The sequence below is a fragment of the Rattus norvegicus genome, chromosome 5, assembly GCF_036323735.1.
Source record: "Rattus norvegicus strain BN/NHsdMcwi chromosome 5, GRCr8, whole genome shotgun sequence".
Lineage (NCBI taxonomy): Eukaryota > Metazoa > Chordata > Mammalia > Rodentia > Muridae > Rattus > Rattus norvegicus.
The window spans coordinates 131,652,326-131,672,849 of record NC_086023.1 but is presented as its reverse complement, the minus strand read 5'-3'; the positions used below and the strand labels follow the sequence as shown (position 1 = coordinate 131,672,849).

Genomic DNA, 20,524 nt, shown 5'->3' with positions numbered 1-20,524 from the left:
AGACCTCTTAACATTTAAAGTTTCTTAACTGAGGAACCGAATGGCTGGGATTTTGACTCAGTGATTTCTCTTTTGCCTCACCAGCTCTTCAGCTCTCCCCCGACTGCTCCACTTCTCAAGATTGAGAGAAGCCATATGCTGGAATATTCCTGACAGGCGGTGCTCTATTCTATTGCTTTCAACTTTTTTTTTTTACAGCCACGATATATAATTCAATTAAAAACCCTTTTTAAAGACTGCCCGATGCTTCCATTTTAGCTCTTTGGTCTGCTGTGGAAACCCACACGTGAGCGTCCTCAGACTGTCCCTCACCTGCCTCCAACAGAGGCTCCTGACAAATCTTATAGGCTAGCTCTGACAGCCAGGTCTCCCACCCCCACTCCATGCCATTGTCTGCTCTCCTGGAATGGCTACTCTTCCCCTTCTTTTCTGAACTCTCTTCCTTCTTCAAATTCACATGAAGTATTACACACGCTTAAAGCTCCAGTCGAAATGTAGTTTCCTCAAATTGCCCTTGATTCTATACACCTCCAGGCCCACTCGGAACATTTGCCCCAGTCCCAGGTTTCTACAGTACCGTGGTTTGTTTCTTATAACAGAAGCTCCTCAGTCAGTGTCTTGGTCTAAAATGTCATAAGGATGCCCTTTTCATACTATAAACCTTTCTGGCCTGGAACTCGTCCTGTGACTTACCCATCAACGTCCATATGCCAGAGGCTACCCAAGGTTCTTGCTTATGCTAACACCAAGGAATATGTGTTGTGCTTTTAGAGAAGAAATGATGCCTTGTTACATTTATTTCACTACATAAAAATGCTACTCAGGGTGTGCCTCTTAGGTAAATGCTAAATGTTAGCAAAGCTGCAGGTCGATGGCCCTAGAAAAATCACCTACAGATCAGCTCACATCTGATCTTAAGGCCATAACTGGATGTAGATATCAGAGGAAGGCTTTGTGCCAGTGTCTCTGGCTATGTGCCTAATTATGTGACACAGTCTTTGTCATATTGTGCATGCTCCAGTAAAGTGAAACTCTTTGGTTAGGGGATGAGCTCTTGCCCAAACGTGGATGTCATCTCTAGTGCCAGTTACTTAGGAAGGGGACAAAGCTCCCAGACTTAAAATCAGAATGGGAAAGAAAGACCTAAATGGGTTCCTTTAGTCTTCACCCTACTTAAGGTACCAGCATGTCTAAGTGTGCCCCTGAACAAATCAGACCGGTAAGTGGGGACAAGTTGGGGACTGAGAAGACAAGTAACCTGGAGCCAAGAAGAGTCTTTGGTGATCAGAGGCAATGAATCTCAATGGCAGTTATGTAAGACAGAGTAGGCACAGAGTCTAAGGGTGGGGTGAGTCACTGAAGACGATGTGAAACCTGTGTATTCTAGGAAAGGCACTGTGATATCATCTCTGTTCTGCCCCTTGGGGTTTGGGATGATCTCAGCAATTATTGCAGGTAAACTCAGGAAAGGGTTTGAGTCACCAGCTCGGCTTTAGTCAGAGTGCACAGTAATGGTGATACAGGGTGGCGTTGGTAGATGAGGGTTTACGTACTGAGGCCCCCGTCTTCAGAGAAATCTAAAGCCAGGGAACAAAGGACCTAGGCTTACTCTGTCACTTGCTCAACATTTATGCTGAGCACCTGCTCCTTCAGTCAGAGCTCTGCTGAACACCAGGGACTCTGAGAAATCAGCCAGACTCTGCCCTCAGGGAACAACCAATCACAGCCGCAAACCAGAGTCACCCTATGCGGAGGGAACTACCGCTGAAGCAGAACATGAAACACTTTGTATCTCAGCTCAAGGGTAGTCCTCTGGGTTAAACACACCTTTTTCAAGAGCATAATTTAATATCAAACGTCCTCATCAGCGTGGAGGGTTTAGCGAGCCTGAGGCTAGCAAAGCTGCCTCTGAAGCCAAGGCCACCACAGACATTAGGACAGTAGGCTGTCATTGTCCACAGAGAAGGACATGGAATAGCTCCTTCCAGGGACTTAAGGTACAGATTGTACATTTTACTCCTACTTATCTTTAGACCGAACCCATCTAATGTCCTGTGTTAACTGTGTCTTCTCTATACACGCTAAGTTTCTTGGAATTCCCGGGAAGGGTAGTATATCCTCTGTGTGGCCCAAGCTAGACTGTGGGTATCCCACAACCTCTTTCTCTCCCATTGGCTACAATCACCAGTCCTCATGTTGCCCTCCCTAATGTCTCTCATCAATCCCTCCTCTCTTTCCTCAGCCAACCAGCAGCAGGCTAAACAGTCATTCTCCCAACCTCTTAAAAGAAATCATCCTCTTTAGAGGGGTGCTTCTAAAACAGAGGTTCTGTCACTGCTCTGCTTAAACCCCCATGTGAATGAAGCCCCGCATTTCTCCCTGAATCACACAGCTGTCTCTGTTCTTCTGCCTACCTCCACGTCAGTCTCCCAGGTTTGGTCCCAGTCCAGACAGATGCAGATTCTGGTGTTCTGTCCAGAAAGCTCTCCCCTCCCTGGGTATCTTCCTTTCATCCACCCAGAGTTGCCTCTTATACCCTCTATCTCTCATCAAAAAAGCTCCTTAGAACAACTGCCTATGAAGCCTGTCTCCATGGAGCTGCAGTGGGGCATCTGCTGCAGCAGAAATGTGGAGCAAATGGTGGGCATCTGCACAGCAGTGGAGTGAGAGCAGTGCTCTGATCTCAAATGGTTCTGTTGATTGTGCAGAGGTTTCGAGAACTCTGTGTAGAGCTACCAGATGCAGGGTGGCTTAGAACCAAGCCTGGCTGGATAGAGTAGACACACATTTGGATTCCAGCTCTCAGAAGGTTGGGACAGAAAGATTTTAAGTTTAAGGTCAGCCTAGAGTACATATCAAGACTGTGCCAATAGAGGAAGAAAGGATGGAAGGAAGAAAGGAGGGAGGGAGGGAGCGAACAAGGGAGGAAAGGAAGGAGGGAGGTAATAGACAAGAGAAGAACAAGAAAATAGGAGCATTCCTAATAGTTCATATAGTTCAGCATCTTGGCACCAGATGTGCCACCTATCTATGTATGTATACATATACAGGACACTGAAAGTTAGGAGCAAAAATACATTCCATGGCATTAGCACATATACTTCTGGGCTCCTTAATGTTTGCAGCTGGACACAAAGGTGCCTGTAGATCTCATTCAAACTGTGACCCCAAATCTGCCATACATCAGTACTGTACAAGGTAGCACACATCAGTAGTGTACTAAGTTTCACACATCAGTACTGTACTAGGTACCTTAGTAGGCTTTTAACAAAAGAGAATGTATAATTTATCATCCAAATCAGGGTGTTTTAAAAGTACCAAGGGCGTTCTTAAAACACTGTAGGAGAGCAGGAGAGCAAAGGTGCCCCCAGCAAGGCCAAGGCTTAGGACCATTCTGCTTTTACCCCACTTAGCGCTTCTTTATTGTTGCTAAAGAACTCTGACATGATTGTAATATGCACTTACTTATTTAATGTCCATTTCCCTCCTACATTGCAAAATTTAGAGTTTTCTTGCTTTTAGAAATACAATGCCTGGAATATAGAAATGTGGTCTATAAATATTTGTGGAAAGAAGGAAGAAAAGAACAGAGTCAAGATCTGCTCCCAGCACTAAGGAGTAACCTGGTTGGCCCATTATGAACCCCTGAGCACAGACTAGCCGAGCTGTTCCCACACTTCAGACTTAGGCAAGTTTTGAGAGAATAAAAGCTGTATTAAGTGGTTTACCCTATAAAAAAGCAGTGAGGGTGAAGGGAACAGAGAGGACAGTGTGGGATCAGGGATCCTGTTTGGAGTCAGCTTGACACTTTATTAATGTCCTTGTTTGGGGCAGAAAGAAATGAACTTCTGGAAAGAAGGAAGTTTATACTGTTGTCTTGGCAACCAAGCATACTTACTGACAGCTAAACAACTAATGACAAATCAAGTCAATCTGTGCCATTAGCAATGTCCTAACATCTCTACAGTTCAGTTCTGCTTAAGGTATGTTTTAGAACACCAAGGATTTGTGAGCAAGTTGATAGCTTCTAATGATGACAGCTATTGCAGGCTCCAGTCTCTTCCTTTTTAGTGATCTCGGCTGCTTTCCCTGGGTCCCCATGGTGGTTTGAATAAGGATGGCCCTCAGAGTTTCACCAATTTAAATGCTTACAGAGTGGCACTTTTAGGAGGTGTGCTCTTGTTGGAATAGGTGTGTCCTTGTTGGAAGAAGTGTGTCACTGGGACTGGGCTTTGAAGTTTCAGAAGACCAAGTTAGCCCCAGTGGCTCTCTCTTCCTGCTGCCGGGAGATTCAGATGTAGAACTCTCAGCCATTTCTCCAGCACCATGTGTACTGCTATGCCAAGATGGAGGCGGACGAACCCGCGGAAACTGCAAGCGAGTCCCAATTAAATGGTTTCTTTTATAAGAATTGCTGAGATCATGGTGTCTTTTCACAGCAATACATCATTGACTAAAACAGCCCCTTTCCTTCGGTTTCCTCCCCACTAGCTCTTTTCTTTGGATTCATCTTAAACACCTCTTTGTCCAGTGATTCCACTTTTTTTTTATCTACTGACCCAGAATCCAGTCTTTCATGCCTTAATATGCCATCATTTCTATGGACGACAGCAGGGCACCTACAAACAATTTTACATTGGGCACAATTGAGTGTGTCATATTCAATTCAAACCAATTCAATAAGAAGTTGCTGAATATTTTTAATATCCAGATAGGGAAAACTAACTGCTCAGATCTTCTCCTTGAGGAGGAGGTAGCAGAAGGCATGAAACTCTACTGGGGAGACAAGAACCAGCACAGAAGCCTGGGGGAGAACTCTGTAGATTACAGGTGCTCCCTAAGAGAACCCAATGCAGCTCTCCTCTCTGAAAGGCATGGATACAGGACATCCTGGATAATACAAAGCAAAAAAGGGGTTGGATGTACACGGCTGGCTTCCAACTGTGCCAAGCACAACCTGGAGAAAGAAGTTGTATACTAAAGTTGAGCCAATGCAAGCCCTGACACAGAAAGTGGGCTAGCAAAGAACCCAGGAAAGAATTCCCATCTACAGTCTAGAGAATGGTGATTGGGGCTAATAGAATGGCTCAATGGGCAAAGGCACTTGTCCCAAGTCTGAATTGGACTATCTAGTACCCAGAGTGTGGAAGGAAGAACTGACTCACGTATATTATCCTCTAACAACCATGTACATGCTGTGGCAAATGTCCATGTACACACACACACACACACACACACACACACACACACACACACAGTAAAATGATTCTTTAAGAGAAAACGTTAGTTATAAAATTAAGACAACAGTGTTGTGCGCAAGGACCTACTTTTGCACTGATCTTTACTGTGCATGGTTGTCTTTACGCTCATATCTATGTTATGCCCTCATTAGATGCATTTTTATTGGCACCTTCAGCAGAGTAAGCAGAACAGGGTACTCTGGCGTGTCTCAGAAGTACCCCAACTTTGGAAACTTGCCTTAGCTATCACCATCTGTCACTTGATATGCACTTAAGGGAACATCAAAGTCACAACCATCCTGGTTGGGAAGAACTGGAGTGTGATTCTATAGGAATATCATCCGATTGAGTTTCCCCTGTGCACCATTTTTAATAGCATAGTTTTGCTTCCCATTGAACACTTTCAGTAAGAGAAAGCTCCTAGGTCACATGCTCTATCCTGAGGCTGCTGTAACTTGCTACAAAATTCTGTTTCCCTGTGGCCCTACCCCGCGCCACGCATGCTCTCATTCCTGAGCACAAAGACAAGCTATACCCTCTTGCTGATAGCTCTTCAGGAAGAATGAATCTCATCTGTCTCCTTCTCTGCACTACAAATCCACACTGTCTTCTCAGATTTTCACTGGCAACAACTTGCTTACCCAAGAAAACAGTGTTGATCCTTTTGCAGGTTTCTTTTTTTTTTCTTCCAGAACAGTAGGCCCTCTTCTCCAGGACCAGAGCCCCAACTCCCACCACATGGGCCCCAAGTCTATGCCATATGCATACACTCTTGCTTCTTTGCCCACACCATTGCCCAGTGTCATGCAAGTGTCCTTCAAACTAAGTCAGCTTCTTAGGACTGAAAAATGAGAACAAGTCAAGGTAGATGTGAAAGTCACCAGACAGGACACATGATAGCCATGGTCCCTATGTATAGGCCGTTTCCACACACTTCACATATATACCACTGGTATTCCACTGGATTCTCTATTCTCCTACTAATTGAAGCTGCATTTATTTGAATTACCATCCAGGAGCTTGGACAAGTAAGGATGTGCTCCCATATATTTCCCTTACTTTATGATACTGCCACAACCAAGCCAATATTTATGAGTGGTAGGGGAAAGAAAGGATTGGAAGAAGGCACTGGGTCTGTAAAATTCAGACATGTTCATGCCTAGTATCTTCCTGATTTTGTTTATGTAACCCTAATTTAGAGTTGCCTGAGGACTTCCCCGTGCAATTTTCCCTTCCCAGATGTGGCCAGCAGCCAGCAGCTGCTGAGGCATCAGGCTACTCACTGGGTCATTGTACATCTTGATGATGAGCTGCTTAACTCCATGCAGAGTAGGATGGGCCCATGGAGAGGGATCCAGCCAGTGACGATTCAGGTCAAACCCCATCAGGGAGCACCTAGACAAAGTCCAAACTAAGAGTCAGTACAGAGGGGACAGGCCGAGCTTCCCACATGCCCAATAGAGCTAAGAGAGAGGAAGACACTTACTGTCACTTAATGTCTCCCAGAGACAGTTGTAATCAAGATTTAATTTAGTGCTATCAACATTTGAGTTAATTTATATTATGATTCCAAACTTATAGACGAAGACACAGAAGAGGTTCAAACATATTCCCATGGCACAGCCCCACTTTGATCCTTATGGACACGAGCACATTACCCAGTGCAGGCAAAAGAAATGATCAGGCTGGAAACACTGGCGTCCCTGAGTGTTCCCATAATTCCTTTGTGTTTCATATCTACTGCCCATCTATTGTCTCCAAAATGCACCAACATTCTTTTAATCACTCCTACTGAGACTACCTGAGCTTGGTGGTCTTCTTGTTTTCATTCTTGCCTCCTTCCACTCCAATGGAAGATCTTCTTCTTACATAATAATACCTCTCCTCTAGTGCAATAGCTCCTTGTTCCCTAGGGCATAAAAGCCCATATCTTTACAATAAGCTATGAGGTCCCACATCATCTACCACATTAGCCTTTTTGATGTGAGCTGCTTCAACCATCCTCTTGCTTGCTTTCCACCAGTGACTGTCCCTCTCATGTTCTTTCCACACAGCAGGCATTTCCTTCCTTAAGGACAGTGCCAGGCTGTTACTTTGCCCAGATGCTTGTCTGGGTACCTGAGTGACTCACTGTCTGGCTTATTTCAGTCTTTGCTTCAGCCACCTGGAACACCTACCTAAACTACCTTCCCTACGCCCTCCCTTAATCATGCCACCAGGGTGAGTATCATTACGACCTTGGCTCTACCTCTCCCTTCTCTTATTCCTCCATGTTTGTTTAAAGCCCTCCCTGGACTTGAGTAGGAGCACCTTCTCCGGGTACTCTCTCTGCCTCCACATAGCATAACATTCTCCAGTATAGAATAGGCTATAGAGCAATTTCTAAAAGCATTTATGCTTGTTCACACTTCAAATGATTGCTGTGTCATTGTCCAGTCTACCATGTTGACCCTAGACTGAGTTTCTCTCTCAGAGCCGACTATTTTGTCTTCCTCTGAAGATTCACCTGTGGCTGCCCATTGCTTAGAAATTTTGATCTTTGTAGATCTTTATCCACGTTCACATGGAAGTTATCCAAATTGGTATCACCTGTCTCTGTATTACAATATCCATCCTTTTCCTTCCCTGGTATTCTGCCCCTTTAGTACAAGTTTAACAGCTGTGTTCCCTCTCCATTTCCCATAAGCAGTGCAATTGTATCCTCACTCTGTTTATCAAATCTTCCTGCCTTTTAAGATGTTTGGGAAAGAGATGGGGAGACAAACAATAATGTTTTCATCCCATCTTTTAAAGTAAGCACGAAGGGAGTATAACTAATACTTCTTATGCTCACACTTGAAGAGAAATGTGGAGAAAGGTTTCAGTAAGAAGAAGCCATGTGAGATGGTTTGTTGAAGGAGTGGACTTTTTCCCAGTGTTGAGGGCATAAGGAAACGCATAAGCCAAAAAGGGAATGTGAAACCACTCAGGATTTGAGGGAATTGAGGATGGTTTGCTTTGATTGATTCATAGCACGTGATAAGGGGATACTGATAGGGAATCCATAGGAGGAAGTGTGAAATGGGAAGAACATTGAAGCATTTACTTATATATTGTTTCCTGTTGCTGTATTTAGATGAACCAAGTTTTGATGTTACCAAGCAAGACAATCCTAAAGCTGTTAAACATCTTCATCACCCATTCCCATCCTGAGAGCTAAGTACTTTACTAAGTACTAATGTTTTATGTAAATTAACCCTAACAGCAATCCTCTGAGGGAGGTCTGGTATTGTCTATTGATTAGCTGTTAAAATCACTCTTAAGAATGACATATAGTGCTTAATATGGAAAGTAGAAAACCAAAGTCACCTTTCTGTCAGAAGATGTCAACAGGCATGATCTGGCTTGGGTAGTTACAGCTGTTCTGATTACAGTGAGCATAATCAGGTTGTATTTTATGAGATTATTTTTTAAAAAATAGAATACAGCAGTGAACCGACTTGGACTCAGGCATTTTTAGTGAGGGAGATTCTCATTATTTTAATTTCCTTGATCACGGACATAATTTGGCTGTTTAGATTGTTTTGATTTAATTTTGGGAGTTCATAAGTGCCCAGAAATGTATTTATTTATTAGATTTTCCAAGTTATTGGAATACGGGCTTTACTGGTGAGGACCGGATGACCACTGAGGCTTTGTTTGTTTTTTTACACCTCACACTTATATAGCATCTTCTCTGTCTTTTAGCTATCTTTGTCAATCTTGTTTACCTTTTAAAGAGAATCAGCCCTTTGTTTGGATGATTCGTTGTAATATTCTCTTTATTTCCATCTCATTAACTTCTGCCGTGGCGTTTATTTCTCTCCATCTACTGATTTGGTGTTTGACTCGTTCTTTCTCTAAGACTGTGAGGAGCATCATCAAAGCTAGTTGAGATTTTTCTGATTAGTTTTCAATGTGTGCACTAATAATTATAAACCTTCTTCTTAGAGGTTTTTATGTATTCCATATATTGTTATGTATTGTGTTTTAACTTCCATTCAATTCTAGGAATCTTTAACTCCTAAAAATAGTGAGGTGAGCTATTCCATGGCTTCGCTGCCACTTATTTCTAAATTAATCCCACTGCCATAGAATAGAATTCTTCCAGTGTTTGTGTTTCCATTACCATTTGCTTGTGTCCTAAAATGTGATCTGGTTTAGGGAAGGCTACTTGAGCTGCTGAGCAGAATGGGTATTCAGACATTTCTCCATTGATTTCTACCTCTGCCAAAGAGCAGGCTACTGCAATCACTCACTGTTATTGTATTCAGTCTGCAACTTTCTGACCATACTGTTTGTTTTATGAAATGGAAATGACTCAATATTTGACATATATTTAGAATTGTTGTATTGTCTTGATCAATTTTTATGTTAACCATTACAAAGGCGTCTTCTTTATTTCTTCTAATTTTGAGGTCTACTTTGTTAGATATTGGCATATATCAATACTCCTGATCCCTTCCTAGTTCTATTTACTTGAAATGTCTTTTGCCATTCTTTTCTCTTTTTATTCACCTTTGATGTTATTGTTTTCTCAAAAAGAGTATCTACTCAGAGTCTTGATCTCTCCACTCATTCATGCAATTCTTAATATCTTAATCTGAAGTATTACTATTCTTGAGAACAAAGACAGACAAAAGATTTGGCACCTTGATGAACAGCTGGTAGAGCTGAATTCAAACCCAAGACTTTGAAGCTTTAAATAAAATCCATGTTCACTTAGAGAGTAACCAGTTTAGGGTAAGCTCTCTGTGCCTAAGCAAACTGAGGGAGGAAAATAGGCTTAGTGAACAAGAATGAATTGAGTTAAATGCAGTAATTTTACATAGTTGTATTGAGAACCTTCTGGACAAAGAAGCTACCTGGTAGTGTGGTTGATACAATGGTTGATATCAGATGCCTGTGCTCCCAAGAATTTAGTAACTAACAGGAGAAAAAAAAGATGTGCTTATTTATATCCATTTGTAACTTAGGGCAATGTTGTGAAGATTATGTGGGGAAAAACATATGACTCACATATGTTCTAGTATGGAATGGTACTTCAAATGTGTGCTGTTGTTTTTATTGTATTTTGTTATTATATAATATGTTATTATGAGTGGGATTACTGTCTTTGCAGCCCATAGGAGGTTGGAGTGGGTACCTATGGTCAGAGGAGATGTTTGATATTTTTCTACAATGTAAGAGGCAAGATGAGTTCAAAACCATACTCTGCTCCCTCTTTAATGTAGTAGGCATTAGTTTTTTTTGAGGAAATGCCTACCATTTAGTCCTGTCATTAGGTAAGGGATGATGTTGGGTTAACTTGCTCACTGTTATTACATGTTAGCAAGAGGATGGCTGCCTTGTGTCTCCCACTATAGAAGCCAGAGAAATCTGTGCCCCCTTTAAAAATGTATTGTTGTTTTATGTATGTGGGTGTTTTGCCTGCGTGTCTGTCTGTACACCACTTGCACACCTGGTGCCCATGAAGGCCAAAAGAGAGTGTCAGATTCCCTAAATCTAGAGTTATAAACATTTGCAAGCCACTGTGTGGGTGCTGAGAATTAAATTCGTATCTTATGAAAGAGCAGCCAGTGATCTTAAGGACTGAGACATCTTTCTAGCCTTTCTATTCCTTCTTGTTTGTGACCTGAAACCAGGGAGGTAGCAGTAGTAGTAGTAGCAGCAGCAGCAGTAGTAGTAATAGTAGTAATAGCAGTAACAGCAGCAGCAGCAGCAGCAGTAGCAGCAGCAGCTGTAGCAAGAGGAGCCCAGATGTAGGCAATAGCCACTTTAGTGGCTAGGAGATACAAGGTATTGGAGAACGCCATATGCAGGATAAGGGCATCTTCATCCTGTACGCTAATGCTTTAACATCCCTCGCCCCAAATTAAAAGTGTTGGAAAGTTCATCTTCACGGTATTTGAAGGTTGGTCCTTTGGGAGGTAATTATGATTAGATGACATCACAGTATCGGAGCATTTTATAAAGAAAAGCAACCCAAGCCAGCATTGCTCTTGTCTCCCCAGACTTTTCATCCCCAGAGCTGTGAGTCAAACAACTGTGGATTTTTAGTAAGTCAACTGTGCTATTATAGCAACAGGAAATAGACAAAGACATTATCCTTCAGAGCTGTTCTGTTAACTCTTTTTTAATTAATTAATTAATACCCAAATGTTCTTCCCCCCCAGTTCCCTCCCTCACAAAATCCCTCCCCCAAAACTCCCTCTCCTTCTCCTATGAGAGGGTAGAGGTCTGCCCTGAGTATCTCCCCACCCTGGAGAATCAAGTCTCTGCTAGATTAGGTGTATCCTCTCCCACTGATGTCAGACAAGGCAGCCCTGTTAGGAAATGGATGCCACAGTTAGGCTATAGCTTTAGAGAGTCCCTCTGCTCCAGTTGTTGGGGGACCTGCATGGAGACCGAGCTGAATATCTGCTACTTATGTGCCTGAGACCTCATTCCAACCTGTGTATATTCTTTGGTTCGTGGCTTGGTCTCTGAGATTTCCTAGGGGTCCATGTTAGTTGGTCTTCTTCCTGGGGTTTCAAGCTGAACTCCTGCTTCTGCTTGGTGCCATAAGTCTTTCCCTGTATGTACCTTTTTCTTCTTAGGGAGTTAGAGGCAGTCCTTACTACTTGAGCTGAATATATTCCTAACCATCTGGCCCTTTGGGCTAATTAACTAGAAATTCTAGGAAGATCCTGTATTATCTATTCCCCAAATTCTAGTCACCAAGCAGATGCATGACCCAAATGCTGTGCACACCAAGCTCTCTCAGCCTTACTGAAAATTCAACAATTTGGAAAGGAACATGCCGTTAGTAAGAGTACTTAACTGTAACCCATTGATCTTCAGTGCTGTTTAGTTGTGTGCCTGTTCTCTGTTCTCATAGTGTCACACCCAGGTCACCAGTTTGCTCTAGGAAATCCCTATGACCTAGAACCCTCAACCCCACTGTCTAGCCCATTTTAGACAGTTCTATTTGAATATTCTCCCAGTGGCTTCTTACATCCGGCTCAGCCCTGGCCCAGGAACTACACAGAACAGAGAAGCTATATGGTGGAGACTGGGGGCTTTGGGACTTATAACTGGGTTTAAGTTTTGGCTCTCTGCCTTATCAGCTATGACCTTTACAAAATCTCTTTTTAAATACCCATTTGAGCTTCTGTCTTTTCATAGGTATAATGAGGATAATAACTCTGACCTTCTGGATTATGTACATGAACTAATGTATACAAATGCCCCAGTAAAACCCCCAGTACTGAGTAAACTAGAATAAATGACTGCCAATGGCAACAGTGGCCATAGTGATAATTGTAGCATTACTTAAATGATCTGAACTTGAATGTTATCTCCTTAAGGAGACATGGGAGAAATCTACACTCCTTACAAACATGAGGTAGCTGCTTTTTCTTTGCCCCTGTAGCAACATTACATCTCTAGCAGGATGACATTACAAGACACAGTCAGTGTTGTCTCTATTGTATTGGAGCATCAATTGCCTACATTTTTGTGCCTGACCAGGAGCCTGTGTTGTGGTAAACACTGAATAAATAATTATTAAATGGACATTTCCAATCTTGTATGGTATACCCCTTATGAATTCAGCCAATGTAGACGGGCTCTATTTTCCAAGTAAGAATATTAAAGGCCACAGAAGACCAGCTATTTCACAGAAGCCACATACCAATATAGAGCTTGCACTAGAATTCTGGTCCTGAGCCATGTGGTCCTCTTTTTTACTAATGCTGATTCCAGAGTGTCTCTTTGATTGTTTTTTTTTAAGAGTTAGATTCAAAACAGAATAAAGAAGCTGAAGAGATAGCTCCAGAGGATCTGCCACCCTTTCTGACCTCCATGAACACCTACACACGTGGTATGAATGCACACAGATACGTTCACATACGCATACACCTAAAAACCAACAAATCTTTAAAAAGAAAACCTGGAAAAGGAGCACTAGAGTTGGGAGATCTTAACACATCCTCTTCTTGACTGGCCTACTGACTCAAAGACAACCTCAGTCCTCAAGGACCCTAGAATTCCTTAGATGCCAGAGCATGTGATCTCTGTGGCCCTCAGTGGTCCTCATATGGGAGCTAAACCTGCATGGGCACTTTTTGAGCTGACTTTCGAAGAATTTGTGAGTGGCAATCAGTGTCCTAAGAGTTGCATGTTCCCAGAGCAAAACATTGGATAAAACTGCATAAGACCTGACTGGGGACAGGGTACAAGACACACCTCTGTTGTCTCTGTCATCTTGGGAAAGTCACATCCTCTTCCGGAGTTCTGTGTTCATTGTAAATCAAGCAAGTTATACTCCACTCATGGAAGTATATTTTATAACATGATTCTAAAGTGTGAATAACTGAGCTTTAGTCCCAGAGTCAGGGACCTTGAAGGAAGCAATTATTTCCAGTAAAGTTTATTCAAATTACAAAGATTTCTACTGTAAAAAACAAGTTGGCATTATCTGTTTCTTTTCCTTGTTTCAATGTAAACTTCTGCATTAGTCGGGGTTCTCTTGAGTCGCAGAACTTATGGATAGTCTCTATAACTAGGGAATTTGTTAGGATGACATACAGTCTGTCGTCCAACTCCCCAACAATGGTCAGCTGTGAATGGGAAGTCCAAGGATCTAGTAGTTCCTCAGTTCCACAAGGCTAGTTAGATTCCAGCAGACATGCTGGCAAGTAAAAGAAAGAGGTGAAGGAAAGTGAATCTTCCTTCTTCCAATGTCCTTATGTAGGTCTCCAGCAGAAAGTGTGGACCAGATTAAAGGTGAGCACCACCACAACTGGATCTAGGACTTGTTTTGTCCCAGGATGACCTTGAACTAAGAGATCCCCTTGCCCTAATCTCCTGGGATTCATTGCCACTGTGCCTCAAGATCTCCATGCCAAGATCCAGGCCAGAAAGTTGTATCTCAAAGCCTCGAAATCTGGATCACAGGTGAGCCTGCTAATTCTGGATTGCAGTTCATTCCAGATATAGAAAAGTTGACAACCAGGAATAGCCATTACTGCTTTTAAAATTTTACATTTATTTGTTTATGTGTGAGTGAGTGTGTGTGTGTGTGTGTGTGTGTGTGTGTGTGTGTTGCCAGTTTATAGTCATGGGGTGAAAATCTGGTATTTTTGGTGCTCTTAAAGTCTGTCCATTTTCAACATTAATTTTCATCATGAGTTCAGAATTAAGACCTATGTTCTGACATAGGGGCTATTCATGGTACCAGTGGGATAAAACAGCTGACATTAGAACAGTCCTAGAAATTGAAATATATAAAGGTCAGGTGACTACATACTGCATCATTTCTTGCTGTTAAGTATCTTTTTCTTTCTTCTTTCAAACTGCAAGCTGGCTGAATGAGGGCAGGGATGATGTCCAAGTCCTTGGAATGACATCATTCCCAATCCAATTTAATCTACTCTAAGTGTCATGGAGTTTGTATATATGTATTGAACGAATGAAAAGATTCATGAGTGCATGAATAAATGCTCTGCGGGTCTACAAACAGGCCTAGACAAATTATTACATGGAGTCATGAGTAATATCATGGTGTGTCAGTCAGTTGTGGACTCCACTGCTGCCTTTGTTTGCATAAGCACACTCTAAAATGCTTGCACCCTGGCAAAATTAACCAACAATACATTTCTCAGACCAGATCCTCCCTATGAAGTGATAAATTGACCATAGTTTGAATCCATGTATCTGTTAAATAGTGAACACATCCACAGCAGTCAAGGGAGGTAGGTATTACTTATCCTTGTTTATAAGCAAGGAAAGAAAATCCAGAAAGGGTTTGACCTTGAGAAGGTCACTTACTGACTAAGATATAGAGTTGGATTCAAACCAGATCTTGTTGATGCCATATGGCCTACAGTCCGGCTTTGGGGTCCCACTGTCTATCTGTGTGAGACTATGCTATCTGTGAAAGGAACAATATGCTGCCCATTCCTCTCTTCTTGTCCTTCTCACTTCCTTCTTTGTTCAACAGCAGAAACACACTGGTTCCAAAGAATGTCACACAAGTAGCAAATAAATCTTGGGACGGGCCCCGCACCTCCTCGTTGCAATGATGACAGCCAGAACAAGCAATGATTTCAATTTCCCTCTTTGTGATTTCCTTAGCATTTCTTTTTAAAAAAATAGAGAAAAAGGCAGCATAGTGGCTCCAATCAGTCTTCTGAACACCATGAGGCTGCATACTCCTGGGAGCATTGACATTGACAAGCAAAGATGTATGGGATATGCATGCAATTGTCCCCCAAACACAGCAGTTTTTCAGCATTACCAATGAGTTGTATTGGATTAAGTATATTTGCACCAAAAGCAAAATAAATATTGCTTTATTTAATGCCACAAAAGGTTGGGATTCAATTGCCCTCGGCCTAAGGCAGCTTCTAGCTCTATTGATTAGCCAGTGTCAGAATGCCAAACAATCTGTCATCAACAGCCCCTGAAAAGTGCTTAGCAAGTGGGCTGTGCTCTGCTGGGCCACAGATAAATGCAGTGCCCTTTATGCCAAATAAGAAGAACCATAACACATCCACTCATCATCACACCAAGTTATTACACCATTTCCTTCCCGTCTCTTCACATATTAGCACTGTGATCAGGATGGTTGTGCTGGATAAGTTCATGTCAACTTGACACGTGATAAAGTCAGCTGAGAGGAGGGAACCTCAATTAAGAAAATGTCTCCATAAAACTGAGCCGTAGGCAAGCCTGCCTAGATTTTCTTGATTAGTAATTGATGGGGAGGACCCATCCAGTTGTTATGATGCCATCCCTGGGTTGGTGGTCCTGGATTCTATAAGAAATCAGACAGGGGAAACCATGGGGAGCAAGTCAGTAAGGAGCACCTCTCTGTGGACTCTGTATCAGCTCCTATCTCCAGGATCATGCCCTGTTTGAATTCCTTCAATGATGAATAAACAGTGAGTGCTGGGGAAGTGTAAGCTAAATAAACCCTTTCCTCCTCAACTTGCTTTTTGTTCATGGAGTTTCATCACAGCAACAGAAACCCTAACGAAGACAATAATGAAGACTTCAGAACCCTTTGGAGATGGATATGGCTTTCAAAATCAGAAAGATGTAGGTTTAAGTCCTAGATTTTCCACTAAGTAGCATTGTGATTTTGCACAAATTCATGTTTGTTAGAACACCTTCAAAAAGCTAGAAGGAGATACAACGTACTTAATCCCACTGAGGCACTGCTCTGACAGAGTCCCCACACCGCTGAGGCTCAGATTAGCCCATAAGTAGATGCAAAGATGGCTAAGGAGTTCATCCACTGTTCTACAAGGACAGATAGCAACAGCAGGATTTGAACCCAGTCCACCAGCTCCAATTTTAAGTTCTCAGCCTTTATTTGACTCTTTTGAAGTAGTCTTGGGAGTCAGAGGAGATCCTAATAGACTGTCTTCCAGGTGAAAGGATGATGGTGAGTTCAACAATCTGTTTTTAAATGCATCTTTGTTAATTCTCTGAGAATTTCATATTCTGCATTTTGATCACATTTGTCCTGCTTCTCTTCTTAACTTCCCCAATTCCACACTTATCTCCCCATTTCGACTTCATGTCTTCTTGTCTTACACCCTGCCATCTTGTTTGTAAATGGGGAAACTAAATTCCAAATAAGAAATTAGTATGGGGCTGGAAAGATGGCTCAGGGGTTAAGAGCACTGGCTGCTCTTCCAGAGGTCAAGAGTTCAATTCTCAGCAACCAGATGGTGACTCACAACCATCTGTAATGGGATCTGATGCTTTCTTCTGGTGTGTCTGAAGACAGCTACAGTGTGCTCACATACGTAAATAAATCTTTAAAAAAAGAAATTAGTGTGAAGGTATCTGTATATGAATTGTTAAAAGGCATCCCTTCCAGCCTGACAAGGTACAAACTGAAGTCTCTTTTAGGTGAGCATCATACAAAAGTCATGACACTTTACTAAAACTTTGAACTGGGAGTAAAGTCTCAGTCTCCCTGACAACAAACTTTGTGCAGTGTACAAACATCATATCCATATGAGTCCTCACCCTCCACTGCTTAGTAGCAAAACCAGAACTCTTGTTTCTTGCCTCTCAAGTTGAGGAAAGACCTTCATTCTTCAACAGTGACTTTTTTATCAAAGTAATCTGGAATAAGGAGCTGCTCAGATAATATCCAAAAAAAAAGGGATCTTCTCCAACTCAAGGCTTTCATGGGCTTTTCCTCCTCCCACGTATTTCTAGTAGATAAGGAAGAGTTTTGCTTTCAGGCACTGCAAAATGCAATATCCTCCAAGCACAAAAGCTTCACTGTCATCATCAGAGTGGTTGTGACTGCTTGCAAGAGACCCTCAAAATTGGATCTATTGGTGTCTCCTCATAGAAAGAAGTCATTAGACCCTTAGCTGAGATTTCAGCCACTACCTCCTGAACCACCCTGCCAGCTGTATGTAGTTCTGCTCCCACTACATATGATCTCATGGTCTCAGAAGGCATCAGAGTACAGACTGTAGAAGGTTCCCCAGATGCAGGATTCTATCTTCACAGCCATGAGGAAGTCATTATCCATAAAAAGGTGAGACTTCTTGGTGGTTCTTGTTTTGAATGACCAAGTTCCACCTTGATGGAATCATTACATTGATCAGTCTTCCATTCCTTATTCATGGAATGGGCTCTGTTTGCATCTCCCAAGGCAAAACTTATGCAAGAACATACTTCTTCTTTTCAGGCACAGAGCATGGCTTCCAGGGCTCTCTTCTCCCCATCTCCTGTCTCCTGCTTGGAAGCAGAGCATACCAGGAACCTAACACATCATTAGAGTTACTCACCACCTATAAGAACTCAAAATGATATCAATTCTTATCCATATACTCACAAACAAGGAACCTGAAATCAAGAGTAAAGATGGGATCTGGCAAGGTCATAGGCTATGTGATAGTAGGTTTGAAAGTTTATTTCAGAATCAAGGGGATAGTTTTCTCTCCGTAAAACCATTGAAAATGGTTTACTCTTCTTCTTTTTTAATCCTGAGGGGTGACATTTTCTTAAGGAGTTCACTGGCCTTGGATTGGCTAGGAGTTGAATTGAAACTAGGAATTGGCTATTGCAATTGCATTGGTGAAATGGGACAGAAGAAATATAATGGGGAAGATGTCCTTCATGTCGTTCCCATATATGAGCTGCCAAGTCCTCACCTACCTGGTCTAAGGATCTGGAATCCAAATATGGACATAGCAGCTGTATTGCCTAAGAAAATATTAACTTGTCTATTATCTTTGGTAGACTTTCCCTGAACAGGAAAGTGAGGATTTTCCCTCCTCGGAGGGTTGCTGTAAGGATCAAATGGTACAGTCCCTGAAAGATGTTGAGGACAACATCTAGTTTGACGTATGTGTTACACACCTATTAGCAGTTTTCAAGGGTCTGATGTTTAAGGTCCTATATAGTCTGGTCCTTACTTCTTATCCTGTGCCACCATCTGTATACCATGCAGGGTAGGCCTGGGTAAGGCTTACAAGCTAATTGCAGAAATAGGGACCCTTGAAATGATGACTAATAAAATTCCCACTGAGTCTCAAAACTTGATAAGCTCGAACAGCTCCTGAACCTCTACTGTCTGCTGGTGCCTTTTGGGTGGTACATGAACAATACAAAGAGGCCACAGCCTTAAAAACGTGTACAGCCCCACTCTTCATTCTCTAAGGGTCTTTATTCACTTAAGGCCCCACCAACAGGTATCAGAGTTAGGACTCAAAGTAAGTGCCTGGATTTTATTCCTTGATTTCTAGTAATCTTTGGGGACCACATGCAGGAGACTTAACTCCTCTGTGTGTGTCAGCACCTCTCTGCAGTGAAATGGGAGATAGGGATCTCCCTCCTTGTTTTAGGGCAGTTTTGGATATACCTTCACCCAAACACACACTTCTCTCAATTTCAGCGGTGACTTTCATTCTCTACATCAAAGGGAAGGTTCATCCTTTACACCAACTGCCACTCCTTCCTGTGGGGAGGGATGAACTTGTCTGATTGGCCAACTCAACAAACTGAGCCTGTTGTGCCTAGCCTCCTCAGGAGTGTTTGGCATTTTGTTTTGAGTTTGCCATTATGTCTTGAGTTTGCTTTGTTTTCTGTGGTTCTGGAGACTGAACCTGGGCATGGTAGGTAAGTGGTCTACCACCAAGCTCTACCCTCAGTCCTCAGCATGTTGTTTTTTGGAAGTCTTTGGGTATGAACATGGAGCCCTGCAGGAAAGTTCCACATTGGTCTGCTCTTTGTCACATGGTGTGCTTTCTGGAAGGTGCTCACTTTCTTCTCTTCTTGTGGCTCATGGGATGTTGAATTCTGGGATAAACCAAATAGAAGCTATTTTGGTCCACAGATGCAGACCATGTCTTTCAAATTCTGCCTTTCTGGTTCCTCCATTCCTTATAAATTAAGCAGTAAGATGAGAATGAAGCCAGAAGCCTGTACCTATCATCTCTTTAACTTCGGTGGCACGAGACACACCAGACACTGACAATGGCATCTGACAGCTCTGTTGATTTAACCACATGACTATCAACACTGTTCACTGATATTCCTTCAGAGTACATCACTGCTCCCTTTCTCTGGCCAATGTTTACTCATCATTCAAGACTCTTCCCACACATGTCCTTCAGGACATCCCCCTGACTGCCCCCATTCTACATTCTCACGAGAATTAAAATATGAGAATGTGCCTTCTCAGCCCAGAATGGGCCAAGCCTACCTCACACTCCTAGTGCTTGATAGCAAGTATGTGAAAAGGAAGGAAGGAAAGGAGAGAGGGAGGAAGAGAGGGAGGGAGAGAGGGAGAGAGGGAGGGAGCAAAGTAGATGCAATGGAGGTAGGGAGGCAGAGGAAAAACAGAAGCAAAGAACAAATGCATTGGGAAGGCTTCTTCAGCAGATGCAGAATATCAGCAAGAGCCAGATCTCAGCAAGAATGGGCAGCTGAATGCTTTTGGAAAGAAGAGACGATGTAGGAGGGAAGAACATGGAAGGATGCTTGGTGATACTAGTTCAACATAAACATCTGATGTACTTTCTGATGATCAGTGTGCACCACAGAATGATTTTACACTGAGATCTTGTGCTAACTGAGCAGTGGTTAGAGACTAAGACCAGGAATGACAACATTCTTGATTTCAGCCCATTGTTTGGTTCCTCTAGATTCACCACTACTGATTCTTGGTTGCTGCCACTCCAGAGACTGGCCTTTGCTGTAGAATCAATTATTAAAACCAACTTGCTATCAACTCCAACTTCAAA

The 20,524-nt window shown here is 42.5% G+C and overlaps 1 protein-coding gene across 1 annotated transcript in view; it reads right to left on the bottom strand.

Moving 5' to 3' along the window:
• Positions 1-20,524, bottom strand: part of Agbl4 (AGBL carboxypeptidase 4) — a 1,279,356-nt gene that overhangs the window by 90,057 nt on the left and 1,168,775 nt on the right. The window contains 1 exon segment of the mRNA NM_001350232.2: positions 6,524-6,635. Coding sequence (NP_001337161.1) covers positions 6,524-6,635 — 112 coding nt within the window.